This window comes from Miscanthus floridulus, chromosome 4 (genome assembly GCF_019320115.1).
Source record: "Miscanthus floridulus cultivar M001 chromosome 4, ASM1932011v1, whole genome shotgun sequence".
Taxonomy (NCBI): Eukaryota; Viridiplantae; Streptophyta; class Magnoliopsida; order Poales; family Poaceae; genus Miscanthus; species Miscanthus floridulus.
The window spans coordinates 11,149,192-11,164,034 of NC_089583.1; the positions used below are offsets into that span (position 1 = coordinate 11,149,192).

The 14,843-nt window shown below is 39.4% G+C and overlaps 1 protein-coding gene across 2 annotated transcripts; it reads right to left on the reverse strand.

The window, feature by feature from the left end:
* Positions 1–351: 351 nt before the first annotated feature.
* On the reverse strand, positions 352–14,634 carry LOC136549411 (ubiquitin C-terminal hydrolase 12-like). Of its 2 annotated transcripts, XM_066540656.1 has the most exons (32): positions 14,420–14,634; positions 14,035–14,119; positions 13,109–13,256; positions 12,851–13,008; positions 12,468–12,733; positions 12,165–12,383; positions 11,955–12,063; positions 11,758–11,873; positions 10,800–10,898; positions 8,923–9,032; positions 8,336–8,410; positions 8,160–8,238; positions 7,935–8,081; positions 7,781–7,861; positions 7,565–7,684; positions 6,920–7,042; positions 6,251–6,328; positions 5,373–5,461; positions 5,170–5,278; positions 4,948–5,016; positions 4,751–4,861; positions 4,240–4,295; positions 3,975–4,152; positions 3,790–3,891; positions 3,636–3,707; positions 3,477–3,542; positions 3,251–3,316; positions 3,074–3,157; positions 1,919–2,035; positions 1,117–1,191; positions 927–1,010; positions 352–832 (listed from the first exon to the last, which is right to left on the reverse strand). In XM_066540656.1, the coding sequence occupies exons 1-32, from the start codon at positions 14,444–14,446 to the stop codon at positions 791–793; spliced, it is 3,360 nt and encodes a 1,119-aa protein (XP_066396753.1). In that variant the 5' UTR covers positions 14,447–14,634; the 3' UTR covers positions 352–790. The 2 variants fall into 2 exon arrangements, with proteins under 2 accessions (XP_066396753.1, XP_066396752.1); XM_066540655.1 differs by lacking the exon at positions 14,420–14,634 and having other exon boundaries at positions 14,035–14,401.
* Between the last annotated feature and the right edge of the window lie 209 nt (positions 14,635–14,843).

Sequence of the window (14,843 nt, forward strand, 5' to 3'; positions counted from 1 at the left end):
TGCGTGAAAAGTGCTGCGGCACGGTTAACTGCAACGTAATAGACTTATTAATTTTACAAGTTACCCAAACCCACAAAAAGTAAATGTCTAGAGAGATTTATCGTCAAACCTGCAAATAGGCATCGTCAGTTTTCGAAACCAATTGTCCTGCTATTTAATACTTCCCTCGTTCTAAATTATAAGACGTTTGTTTTTTTCTAAATACATAGATTTTGCTACACACTTAGACAGCGTCTGGATACATTTTTGGGGCGATGTATCCTAGAAAAGCCAAAATGTCTTATAATTTGAAAGAGGGACTAACATCACTCAATTTTAATGCCAAACTGAAATCATCCAGCACGAAAAACCTGGGAAAACAAGCAGGCACGAAAGGATGTCGAAATGTATCATTGAAATTACAAAACACCGACAACAGAGACTTGTACACTCCGCGTCAATAATATACAGCAGGACAAGTACCCTCAACAGCTCAAGCCTTCCTAGCACCAACTGAACAAAGTGATCGGCTAAAACGTCGCCTATTCGACTGTATAAAGTCACCTAACGAGAAATACTGGCTTATCTACTAAAGACATTGTTCGGTGGGGTCATCTCTGCACAACTTTATATATCCGGGGCAAAGCGGGGAAAGATGAGAAACCACCCCGATCATACTTAAAGTTTCCTGAACTAGCTCAACAGCTCCAGCAAAAAACCTGAGCAACATGCCCGGATTATGGCACACTTTATTTCAAGACAGCAATTTCGGCCCTTGCTTGGTAGTTCATCGCTCAAATTTCTAACATGCCTAGTTATAAATTTTTACAGGTCTCTCAAATGAATGCCGGTTCTGCACATTGAACACACAATAGGCATCGATCACAAAAAAGGATTTGTGAAATCAGTAGAAATGCAAAGCAATGGAAACAATGTGTTCGATCTACCTGATTAATCGTGTGTGCCTTCCTAGGAGCTGTGTCTGGATGTTCCAGTCCAAGATACTGCTCCCAAGCTCCATACATGTTTCTCTTAATAAGGTTAAATATGTCAAAAAGATATAAAGTTAAGATGCTGACAACATAACGATATAGACAATAAATGCTTCAGCGAACAGATATAAAAGCCTGATTGTACCTGAAATTTTACGGCTACAGTATCTGAATCTTCAAAATAGTCTGGACGACCAAGTGAAATGTATGCAAACTTCCACTGTCCAAATAACAAAGTTTGGTTACTTACAAGCAAACAGACAATGAAACCAACCAACGCTACTGTTCATGTAATTGAACAAGATCGAACCAGATTGTTCACAATATCTGTCGATTACTTCAGTAATTGTCAAAGCACAAGATTGGACCAGACTCTGACCATCAAAAGACGGCTGGGGTTGCCGAAACTATGGTTTTCACATGCATATAATCACCAAGATAAGACCTCAATTCTTGCACTCTTGTATAATACCAATATCTCTATTCATATTTTTCATGGCATAGAAATGATTTCTTAAGCTTGTTTCGCTAAAATGAAGACTATCATGTACAAAAAGCAGACTTCCATTTAGCCCATTCTTAATGACGTTTCTTAAGTCTTACCGAATAGGCGAATACTGGATCTTTTACAATAGTCAGCATACTGAAAAGTATAAAATATTAAAAACAATAGAAATGCTAGGCGCTAGTTACTTAGGCAGTGGGGTGACACCTAACACCTAGGAGGCAATTATTGTGGGCGACTGCCAATGTGGTCCACCTTGGCTGCTATTATGCACTATGTGGGAGGTTGATACCTTAGAACGCTAGAGGGCAAATTCAGTGCTGAAAACTGGCCAGCATGCATGTTCCAACATCACTTCTTAACAAGATCAACAAGCAAGGTTAAGAACAAAACATAACAGGAAGTCAGGAACCTACACATATGGAAACATATAAAGAATTACCTTTGAGAAATCTTCATCTGGAACCTTAAGCTTTTTCTGTATACGTTCTTTGATAGAAGATAGGATCTCATCCTCACGGATAACCATAAAGAAAGGCTCTCCAAAGTTCTGAACTTGCTGTGGAGAACAATGCAAATATTCAGTATACATACGCTATTAAGATCAGAATGACTGAACGTTGACAGTTACTGAATAGCAGTATTGCTCTCCCATCATGTCATATATCCTTTTTTTTCTCGAACAACGCAGGAGAACTGTGTCATTTCATTAACATTAAGAAGAAAAATAGTACATAGGAGGGTCAAGAGTCCACTCCTAGTACAGGGGAGAGGCTCCTGGACACCACATACTCAACCAGGGCCAAGAAAACACACAGAGGCTCCTAAAGTATTTTAAAGAAAATTGAGCAAGAATGAGCATTATAATGTCAAACGTACAGCATAACAAGGATAAAAAATAGTAACTAAAGGGCGTACCCAGTGCAGAGAGCTCCCGCTCTCTGCGGGGTCTGGGGAAGGGTGTCAGTGGCAAGCCTTACCCTCGCTTGTGCAATGCGAGGAGACCGCGACTCGAACCCGGGACCTTCCGGTCACAGGCAGGTAAGACTACCGCTTGCACCAGGCCCGCCCTTCAGTATAGTTAGTTATTATTAAAGACACCTGTACTCAAGATGACAAATACCTAAGGGAAAATTACTAGAAATACGTGAACAAGATGAGAAAGATACTGTTAGATAGCACTTATTTTCAACATATATCCAATAAATAATACTCAGATGAAAATAGAAAGAATTAGAGCAGCGATAATAAAAAACTCAACCAACTATGACTGGGCATGTGGGGTGTACAGCAACACCTCCCACGGTCCCACCAAGGTAGGATCAGTTCCTAGAACCTGCTTAACTCAGTGAACATGTATAACGTGCACACCCTGACAGAGCATAACGAAGTACAAATTTATCTAAAAGGATATTTGAAGGCACACCACTGAGGCAACAGTTAGGAAAAAAATGTAAACAAAGTCATCCAACACTACTTGAGACTAAGGGTGGTATAATGAATTAATGACCAAAAGAATTGCACCACTAGATTCTAGAACTTAAGCTGTATTCTTTTTATATATACAGATGAACATTAGCCAAGTTTCCATCATTACCGTTTGGTTTTGAGTATCTTTTGTAAAATGATATACATGAATCAATCGATCAAAGGGACCAAGGTTTTTCTCATCCTCTGGAACCTAGATAGAGAAGGCAAAAGTAGCCATTGGTAAGTAAGAGACAAATAAGAACCTTTCAAAACCAACCTAGTTGTGAAGCATGAAATAACATACCTCCTCTGCACGCAGTGTCCAGTACTGATCATTAATGTTTTCAATCTTTTCATTTGGTGCAAATACCTGCAGGAATTATTACAGGTTAAATAACAATAGCCTGTGAAGTTTGCTAGTATGCGATGCATGTGTAGTTAGCAAAATACACATTCTTTTTGCCTACATGCCCCTAACTAAGTACACACATAAAAACATAAATGCAACATAATTAAATGCAACTTAGCACCTTGTATATCTTGTGATAAAAGACCTCAAGTAATCTTAGCTCAGCATTGGGATGAGACAACTCAACCTGATACGATACAAGACATAAGTTAACTTCACATGCAAAGGGCCCCATAAAAAGAGTATGTCAAATAAAAAACAAGGGATAATAAATAGATACCTTTGTTTTAATATCATTTAGCACATCACCAACAGTGCTGTTTTTTGGCAATCTTATACTGTGAACTGACACCTGATGATTTACAAAACATATTTTAGGACAAGCAGACATATAAAGGTCAACAACCATGATTGAGAAAGTCCAGGAAAATAACCTCATCTTTTGCGACATGATGATATGTAACTTTTAATGTCTTCAGCGCTTGTAATTCTGGAAGTGGTATGTCCAATACTTCATAGTACAGAATATCAGAAGTCTGATAGATGAAAAGATATGTTATTTTTCACTTCACTTGCATGGAAACCAATTGTAACATAGATCAAAATTGAGTGTAGTGACCTGGTTATAATGGATCAGCATGTCGAGTAGACGTTCAACGCCTCTGTACTTTATTGGTTGAGGCTTAGGCTGCTGCGAATAACAATTATGTGATGTAAGCCGAATTTTCGATGGGTCATCCACGCCAAGTTTTTCAGCTACTTTTTCCACGACTTGATCATATGTGAAAATCTTTGACCTATATACAAAAAAGGGGAAAAGAAAAGGTTTCATTAGCAGTACAGAATATCACAGTTTGCTAATCACAACATGTCCAAATTCTTACATCTCGAGGCAAAAATCGTCCTCCTTGGGCTTCTCCAGTGAACGGAAGTGGACCACCTAAATATTACAGCAGAATGAATTATATTAAGATGTAAATCACAGACTAAATCTTTAGAGAACAGTAGTACGCAAAATGTAGCAAACAAGATTACGGGCAAAATCATATATAATAATCACAGAGATGTTAAACAAAGTGTTTGTGATCCTCCATGTACAATGTTGGGGGCATTAAATCTCAAATAGCATCACCAAAATGCAAGTCGTTTTAGTTTGTCCTAAGACAAACTTTTCTTATATTGACCAAATTCATAGAAAAATATATTAACATCAATAAAACCAAATAAATGCACTGTCAACACATATTTCATGGTTGATTTGATGAAACTAATTTTATGTTGTAGGTGTTGTGCATTTTTCTATAACTTGGTCAAAACTAGAGAATGTCGACTTAGGACAAAACTAAAAGGACTTGTGTTTTAGAACGGAGTGAGTACATGGGACACTCTAGATACCTGTCGGTTACGTATATACGTCAAAAAGGATGGGACGTCAGGAAATCGATATCGGTCAGCACTATCTGGCTTTGAAGATTTTTGAAAACAAATTATGTCCCCATCTTCAAGCTGTGAACATGAATAAGTCGAGGTAAGAAAGCATCACAAAAAATAAGTACGATATTAAGTAGAAACAACCTGACACTCAGCATTACCTGGCAAGATCGAAACAGAAGCCTGTTATCAATGTATTCACACATCACATTGGGCTCAAACTTAATTTCCTAAAGTTGATGAAAAAATGCATTAAGATAATGAAATGGAATAAATAGAAAACTACATAAATATCATCACAGGCAAACAATAAGATAGAACCAGAACAATGTGCATACTATATAAGCATTGGCAATGTAACCTTTCCATAAAACTAGACTAACCTCGTACAGTTCAATATCATCATCTTGTGAAAAACCTGCCAGCATCCTTAACTTCGGCAGAATGTCCTGTGGTCTTCCTGAAGCCTTTACAAAGAGCCTACCAACGTAACTGAAAATTCAATCCAGTAGGAGTAAATATCCAACGAAAAATCAAGTATTGAGTGTATGACAGATAGTAGTGAGTTGGAATGTATGAAAAGTACCGCAGCTGTTCCTTTTCAGGTTCATAGAGTTTGAAGAAAAGAAATATATCTTCTCTAGTCTTGTCTGGAAGAGGAAGAGGTTTAAGGTCCTACATTGCCCGCAAAAGAATGAGAATAGATCTTATCAATTTCAAATCGAACTATATTAATTAATGTGTTTGTGAAATAAAAAGTGTGAAAATGTAGGTCCTTATGTGTTATGAAAAAGGCTACAGATAGATGGATTGGCAGAGAGACCCCGGATAGCCTCCCTTCCTCGGGGACTATCTTAGGATTTCTTCTTGCTTTTCCTCTAACTGATACATGCCGGTCCCTTTTACAGAGACAACTTACTTGACCCCTAAGTAATATCCTAACTGAATCAATCTATCTTATTCCTTTCCTAACAAACCAAATAAATCTAATTTAATCTAATCTAATCAGACCCGTGTGGGCCCCCTGGGCCAGCTCCACCTGCCATAACATTATGGTTCATATCCAAAGATGCTCAAGTGAGGCAAACATTATTTCCTGCTTAACTTGCCAACAGTGCAGCGAAAAAAATTGGTGCCACAATTATTTCTCCTCCCTCTGTCCTGTAATATAGTGCATTCTAGGAATTTTAAGACAAATTAAGAGACAATATAAAAGACGCATGTACCCTCATTTTATTTCCTAATCAGACACTATCATCAACGTGATTAATGGTGATTGGTTCATAAATGGAATATTTAATGCAAAACTGGAAACAAGTTTAGCATGCCTAATTTATGAGTAGCAAGCAAACACCTTACTAGTATGATCAAACTTGCCTAAGGGAGGAGTGGCAAGCTTTGGCTTGCAGCCAAACACCCTCCGCACCTCAAATAAATAAAAACTCACAGGAAAGAAGCTATTACCAGTCCAAGTTCAACTTCCAAGAACAATTTCAGTTCAGCGTTGTGGGCCTTGTTCACCAGTTCCTTTAGCTGCCCAACCTATATAAAATGCTTTCGTTTAGAACTGGCATGTTCCTTTACAGTGATGAAAAGGCATAGAGGTAGCAGCTCAACAATAAACCCCACAGTAAAACTGAGTTCGAGAAAAGGCATACGGATTTTCCAACGGCTAGAACAGCAACAAAGTATGTCATTGCTATGTAAACTATTAATGATGTTGAACTAATTCATATACTGCATGTATGATACCATCGCTTAATAAGTACTAATCAAACTAAAGAAAATCAGGACCTTAACATCCAAAAGAAGCATACTTCACAAAACAGTATGAGAAACTGATGATTCAAATACACATTTGTAAAATTAGTGTGCATCATGCAGCATTCCAACAAATACACATTTGTAAAATTAGTGTGCATCATGCAGCATTCCAAGCACGACACAGATGGCCTAAAAACAGGGTAACAGACTCTTTCTTTCTTTTGTGTTTGTGGTGGGTATTCTTTAAATCAAAATGCTTCCCCGAGAGTGCAGCACAATATACATAAAAAAAAAAAAGCTAGAAAGGAATGATTGCCAAGGCATCCTTTTGTGTTTTGTCCAACTCAATGTGTAACGAAATCATCTTACAGTATGCGCTTCGTCTTGAGGAGACAATGGCCTGTTAGGTCGGTAAGTATGGTTTTGTCGCTTGGCCCACAGCCAAAATCGTTGAAACTGTGTAGGAATGCCAAACTCTTTTGCTACCTCCTCCTGTAAAGCACTTCATGGATGAGTAATCAGTATGGCAACTATGAAATTCTATCATATATCAACAATGAAAATTTCTTATTAGATCAACCATCAAATGATTCCTTAAGGCCTTGTTTGGCTACACTCGTATTCACTTCAATCCACGTGTCTTGGAGTGTATTGGGGTGGAAAGTTAACTAATTTCCACTTCGATCCACTCCTACACACGTGGATTGAGGTGAGTATGAGACTATGAGTGCAGCAAACAAACCCTAACTCCTAAGGTGTGAAAAAGGGCAACAAAACACATTTCTTAAAGGCAATCTATTATTGCACCATTTAAAGCTTATGAGCACTTAAATTCTTTTAGTGAACTATGAACAGGAAGTTGGTCTGCCTGAGATAAACTCAAATGTGCTTTTAGCAGTAACGTGTGACACTGGTAAACCTACTTGAGTCCTTGAGTAACAGCCAGCAGATTGAAGATATATCATATTCCTTTGATAGGACATGCTAAGATACACCCTCACATCATGTAATTACCTTGAACTGAACAAAGGTCATCTGCTTTTGGATACGGAAGCTTGGGACTTTATCATGATCAACAAGATCAAAATATATGTCTTTCCCTATATGAGTTTTTAAGTCATCATCCCTTGCAACCTATATAACAGGGGTGTAAGATAACAAAACAAAACAAAAAATGATGCTGAAGCTATGACAATTCATGCTCTATGCACAGAAGGTTGACTGAGATACCTTGATTATGGTATAGAGGTGTGCCTCAGCTTTTTCCTTCTTCCGGCATTCCTTCTCTTCACGGTCCTTTTCCAATCTAATCTGAGAGCAGATTTAAGTATTAGAGCCAACAAAAGAAGACACAATGAAACTCAAATCTTGGGGGACAGTTTACCCGAAGATGCTCTGCTATATCTTTCTCATCCACATTACAGATAATTTTGTCCTTGTCACTTTCACGAATGTACACAAGCATGTATGCATTTGAATATTTAGTAAACTTGAAGGGAGTGTTGTTCAAGCCAGGATTTGTCTGAGGTAGCTGCAAAACGGAATTGATAAGTTCGATGTTTGTGAGATACCGAAGACAATAATTGTAGCCTTATAAATTGTAACATACCTCCTCCTCACCACCATATTGCTCTTCCAGTGCCCTCTTTGCATCTTCTTTTGTCACACGCTCATCATCAAACTTGAACCTGGGAATATTTTGCTCCAGTGAATACTCGACATGATGAAATGAACTAGTGATCAAAGAAGTATGTGCAAGATGTTTCTAAGATGAAGCAGGCATACCATTGATCAGAAAGGGTAGGTCGTATGAAAGCATAATAATGTCCACCATGAACACCACCGCTATGGACAAGAACACTGTAAGAGTAATCGTTATGAGCTGCACCGATATAATTATTAACAGAAATGCATCACCATAAATTGCATCCAGTTAACACCTTTTAAGTTTTAAGAAGACTGTTAAGCATGTCAAGGCCTATATGGCCCATAAGGAATTCTATATATATGACTATTATCCCAAAGGGTCAGATTAAACTCTGAAACATTAAAGGTTAGTAACATGGTAACAGAGCAAGGTTTAGGGTTCGAATCCCCCCCCCCCCCCCCCCCCCCCTAACCATGGCTGTTTATCTAATCAACAACAACACATGACAAGCTACAAAATCCAAGCAACACATATCAATAACTATGTTCTATGTCAGCATCATCTCATTTGTGATTATCAGAGTCCAGGGACAGGCCATATCGTAAGGCCAGAAATTCACAAGCATCACTTCTGGAAACAGATAGCCAGTATATCAATGCTTAGCATCTCTAACCACTAAGATTTAAAATCTTAATGCATGTAAGTAAACAGAAAATTTACTAACCTGTGAAGGGTATAAAGATTACGCACATTCCTGTCAGCATCAGGAGATAAAAATTTTCCATCATCTCTATCAAGATCCAATTGAAGTGGGAATTCATAGCGATCATTTATCTGTGGTTCACAACGGACGGTAAGTACCTTAACATGCTAAAAACTAAAAATATTTTAGGATAAACGTCACATGGTCACAATAAAGCAAAATACTTTAGGAACTTTGTTGCATATAAACACATTTTGTTTATGCAAGCCCAAGATGAGTAATACTTTCACATGAAAGAACAGAAAAAAGAAGAAAAAATGTGTATCTGGCGAGTGTAGGATATTACAAATTATATATGAGCATAAAACTTTTTTCGCACTGTAATCAGATTTTAGCATATACTTCTTCAACTTCCATGACCTGAAATTCTCTGCATATCATAAAGTTTCTGGGTCGATGGGGTCGAGGCACGGGGTCACGGAATGTGGTACGCTACTTGCGAGAGATTTTTACACTTTGGGTCGAAAATGAACCCAGTGAATCTGGGTCGGGGTCAACGAACCCGGGTTGAGGGTCGATGCTTTTGAACCCATTTTACGTGACTATGATTTTAAGAGCCTTTTATCCTCCTCTTTTAGTGTTTGCTCTTGTTGGGTCTAATCGAGCCTGCTCAGCTTGCTTGTTGGGTCTAATCTCAAGTCTACTCAGCTTGCTTGTGATAAAAAGGCTTTACTGATGTTTGAAATGTGAAAAATGCACTTTGAAAACTTAATGCATATAAACATAAATTTGGAGATGCATTATCTAAAAAGGTCAGCATTCGAATGAAGTCATGTTATTGCAACTTCATTTTCAAGCGCACACACTTGTTAATATCATCTAAACAGTGGTGCACAGGTCCAAAATGAGAGCATCTCCAAGAGTTTCCAAAACCCACTCCCAATCTTGATTTTTTTGGCAAGGTTGAAAAGAAAAAAAACCGCTCTCCGACAACTCCTTATCTCAACTCCCAATCTTTAAACTTGGAAAAATCGATCCAATCACGTGGAAATATACACGTGCATGCCAATCAGCCTATCTGGAGGTGGAAGGACGTGGGGAAGAATAAGGAGTAGGACAGGGTTCCCAATGCAAAGGTACAAAGCGAGATAGAAAGTATAGAAGTGGTTGGGGTGATTTGAAAAGTTGTCCAGGATTCCTGATGTAAAATTGCCTTCTATCTTTTAGGAGCGAGATTTTAGAAACGGTTGGAGGAACACAACAAATGTGCTCCAAACTTTTTTATCCACTTGGAAAACTCATTGATTTACCAATTGTTTTTTGGGAACTATTGGAGATGCTTTGACAAATCACCAAAATTAATATTTCAAAGGAAACAAAAGATAGAAAGGCTAGGCTTTTCCATATGGTTACTGTGGATTCCAAATGTAACAGCCAGATGCATGGGTTAGTATTTAATCAACACAGATTTTCCGGCTAACATTTACTAAAATAATTTTATCGATCGCCCTAGAAGATATCATTGACCCATTTCCCCATGGTAGCAGTGCAACGCATTATCACAATATATAGTCATTTTTTATGGCAGCCTATGTTTCACTTGACCAAAATAATTTAAAATTGCTTCATCCAGTACATAGGAATCAAAGTAATCATCGAAAACTACCAACAAACAGTGCCAAATCCGGATGACATCATTCACACCAGACAAACCAAAATAGAATGAACCCAATGCCCACATTATGCAGTATTTCTGTTTATGTTAAGCACCTCTAAGATTTCTGCTTAAGCTAAGAATACATAGTCATATATCATCATGACTAAAGAGCTTGTGAAATCCTGAAAAACAAATTAATTGATGGAAGAAAAGGAAAACTATTTAGTGCACTGATACGAACCTTCACCATCGTGTCACGCATGAAATCATATTCAAAACGTTTTAGCTGAAGTTGCAGAACAGGAGGGAAGTCGATAAAAAGAACTCCTTTCTTCGCATCCTGAAAGAACAGAATTTCTGTAAAGAAGAAACATACAGTGAAATGATAAATGAGGTTTTTTGGTTGCCACTTGTCAGATATTTGCGGGATGCCATAAGCAGTAGCTCAATTTATTATATATTGGTTTAAGCTGGTAAATAAGGGTGGATTACTTTAGGAACCAAGCCTAGGTCAGTTGGTGGAAGGTCTAGGACGTACATAGCCACCACCCAGGTTTGAGTCCACAGACTGAAATTCACAATGCCACCCAGTAACTCTTAGGTTGGTGAGTTTTTTACAGCATGGATTAATTTGCTAATTCCTGGGTTCTTAAGGAGTCTGTGTGTGCATATACAGAGTAAAATTATGGAAACAGGTGCTGAGACCACAGAGGGCCCTAAGGTCCGATCAGTAACATCATAAAGTCTCAAATCAACAAGATGAGAAACAAATACGAGCATGTGCTATGATTACACTACCCCACAAATATACCCACTCTGGACAATGTTATATGTCATGTTATGATAGCCTTAAAATGTTAGAAAGTTCGAACTTTGAGGATGCACAATATGACCTTTACGCTTCACTTAACTGCTTGGTAAATAATTTAGCACTTTCAATGTACCCTTTTACACCTTGATGCATCCTAGCACAAACTACATAAACATCATTTGAATGAATTATGGTATTGAGTAGCATTCCCTGAGTTGCTTTAAGAAAAAAGTTTGTCCTTATCTCAGCGATTCTATTTAGGTACTAACTGTTAAATAAATGCGAGCTTGGTTAGATTCAGCTTGATATTTTTCAATGGACCTGTGATTATACGGTCATGCTGCCTAAGAGAAAGAGGCTTAACTACCATAGGATCCATAATACTAACCTGCAGGCCATGCTTGTCGGCATGATACTTGTTGTCACCTTCCAGACGCTCTACTTCTACATACTTATCAAATGAAGCGTAGACATCCTGACAACCTTTGACATCAAGCTGGAGATCTGCATTAGAATATACAACTAGGTTAAACAACAGTCCAGTTTAAACTTTGCTACTCATGTGGAAACAACATCATCACTTGCCATAGAAGGATTCCTTTCTTGTTGATTTGAAATCCACATTGATACACTCAATATAGTTCATGTGGTGCCCTTCAAACAATTGTTGTATTGTGCCCTCCACAACAGTTCCCTTGAATCAACATTTTTACAAGCATAATTCAGTCAGAGCTACAACGGTTCAGTAAACAACAGCGGAGGACATAAAAAGGAAAGACCTTACAGACGTCAAACCTTCATCTTATCTTCCAACTTCTCGGAAAGAACTCTGTTCAATTCTTGGACATCATGTTGCATAAATGAATCATGCATGTCCCACCCGAATGATTTTGTGAGCTCCTTTGTAGAGACACTGCTGTCATTATACTGCAACTTATAAAAGAGTGACTGTAGAGCTAACGGGATGCTTCCCGAGGGCATATCATTCTCGGTGGTGGGCATGTGATAAACAGCCTGGCAAGAGATATCTGTAGTTAGCTGTATCTATCCAAGCAGGTTGAGCAGAGGAGCAATGACATGTGATTTTCTCGTTTGTACCTTTCTGAAATATGGAATGTGGTACAGCGTCTGAAGAAGAGAATTCATATAGCAGGTAGCACCCTGATTTTTAAGACCAACATAGCCAGTTTCCTTTTTAGAGTCATAACTCCAATAATCAACAACTTTACACACGGCAACTTCAGCTTCCACTATACAAGTATCATTTACAAGATAACCTCTACTGGGGTTGTAGAGTTCACCCAACGGCATAAATGAAGTGAAACCCCAATCACTTTCTCGAGCAGAGAACTGATGTTGTGTTTCTGCGAGAATTAAAAGTCAGACACCTAAGTTTATTACTGAAACCTCAAAGTATAGAACCCAATCAATATTTTGGCATGTGTTACGTTGAAAAACAAGGGCATGATAAAAGGATGGACCTTTTCTTATTGTGAACTTGTTGTGAATCTGATTAACCACGGAGAGGCTGAATTGTGCATATCTAGTCCATCCATAGGGCAAGACTCCAGAATCAGCTACATCCAAATACATAGATAAGAATTCAACATTATTTCCCCTAGGGAAAATCAAAATTCGCCTGCAAAACAGAAAATACTACATCAATTACCAATACCAAAAAAGGTAAAATTAAATAGAGATACTAATTCGGAGTAAAATGGAAAGCAATAGGCACTTACCACTTGTAGCCTCCAACAACAAAAATTTCGGAGTAGAGCTTCTTCGTGCTAACTCTTGATAGATTCTCAATGGTCCAAGTAAATCTCGAGATTGGTGGATCCTCTATCTGTTGGTTTTCCACAGTAGCAGCTGGCTCAGCAGGCACAACTGGCACGATCAAAAGAAGAAATCATAAATAGCTGATAAACTCAAATTCCACATATGACAAAAGCAGCAAAGAAAACAACAAAAGAGTCCAAGTCTATCTATGGTGCATAAATGCTCAAAATCGTTTTGTACAGAACAAGCAGATGCATCTCTAACCGACTGCAAATAGTAACCGAAAATGCACCCCCACGCTTAGAAAAGTTCTCATGTCAATGTGGTTTTGCATATGAAAACACAACTACGGTCAATCCTGCAATTACTGTATGACAGTTAAAAAAACTTCCATCAACATAAAGACATCAAATGAGTGGGCACACACACTCTATCCAGCTTTAACCCAACTTAACACCTCGAAGTATAACAATAATAATCTAGTAACACCCACATATACAATATCTAATCTAAGCTACAAATGAATGCATAACAAAACGAACAGACTACATAAGAGGTGATAGCTCCATACAGAATAGCAATACCATATCATAGAACAAGCAAATAAACAATCATGATGTGTGTTATACAGCGATAACTCTGGCCACAGCACTTACAATGGCGCCATTTGCGCAAAAGAATAAAATAATCAGCAGCAACACCACTCATGAACAGCAGGCTGATAAAATATCGTAGCAAATAGGAGACAGCAAAATGCAGCCTATCTAGGCAGCTGGCTTGAGTATCTACACACCACAAGTCACAGAACATCAACTAAACTAGCTGGCAGACCCATAATAACATGAGCCCACTGAACTAATCTCTAGACGAGATGTGCCAACCAGACCTTCCATTGGCTGTGCTCCATTGGGCAACTCCTGCTGCGGGCCGTGCGGTACCAGCACCTCCTCTTCCTCCTGCTGTTGTTGTTGCTGCGAGAAAAACACGAGGCACAATCTCAGATCCATTACTCCAACGTTAGGCGGAGGCATCAAAACCCCAAACCCTAGAATTCCGTACGCGCGCGCGGGGGCACGGCGAGCCCTACACGCGACGCCAGAACTCCGACCCGTAAACCGACCCCAGAGCCCTAGGGCAAGGGTGCCCGCCGCGCCAGACGGCCGGGATGCGCGCGGCATCGCGGGCCGATGCGGCGGGCAGGTCCCGCGGGAGGAGTCGGGAAATGAACGGAGGCTGAGGCGGGAGGACATCTCCCCCTCGCACACGCTTACCTCGGCGGGCGGCGGCGAGGTCGTCATGTCCGGCGTGACGCGGGCAGCGCGGGGCGGGGAGACGGGTAGCGAGGGAGGCAGGGAGGGAGGCGCGGGTCCGCCGGCGGCGATGTGGGATCCCACCCGGAAGTGGGTTACGGGGGTCGCGAGGGAGGGAGGTGGAGATCGCGAGACGGGGAGGGGGGAGGCGGAGGAGAGAGAAAGGGAGAGGAGAGGAGAGAGAGAGAGAGGTTTTGAACACGTGGAAAAGTTTAAGGATATTTAACTTTTTACCATTATAACCTCTCATGTAGCACTCTTAAAATTGCTCCTACATATTTACCATCGAGATAGAGCATTTGATACATTCTTGCCATTTTCAGTTGACGTGGCACGCCAACTCGACCTGACAGCATAGACCGGCTACGAGAAATAACATTTTTGA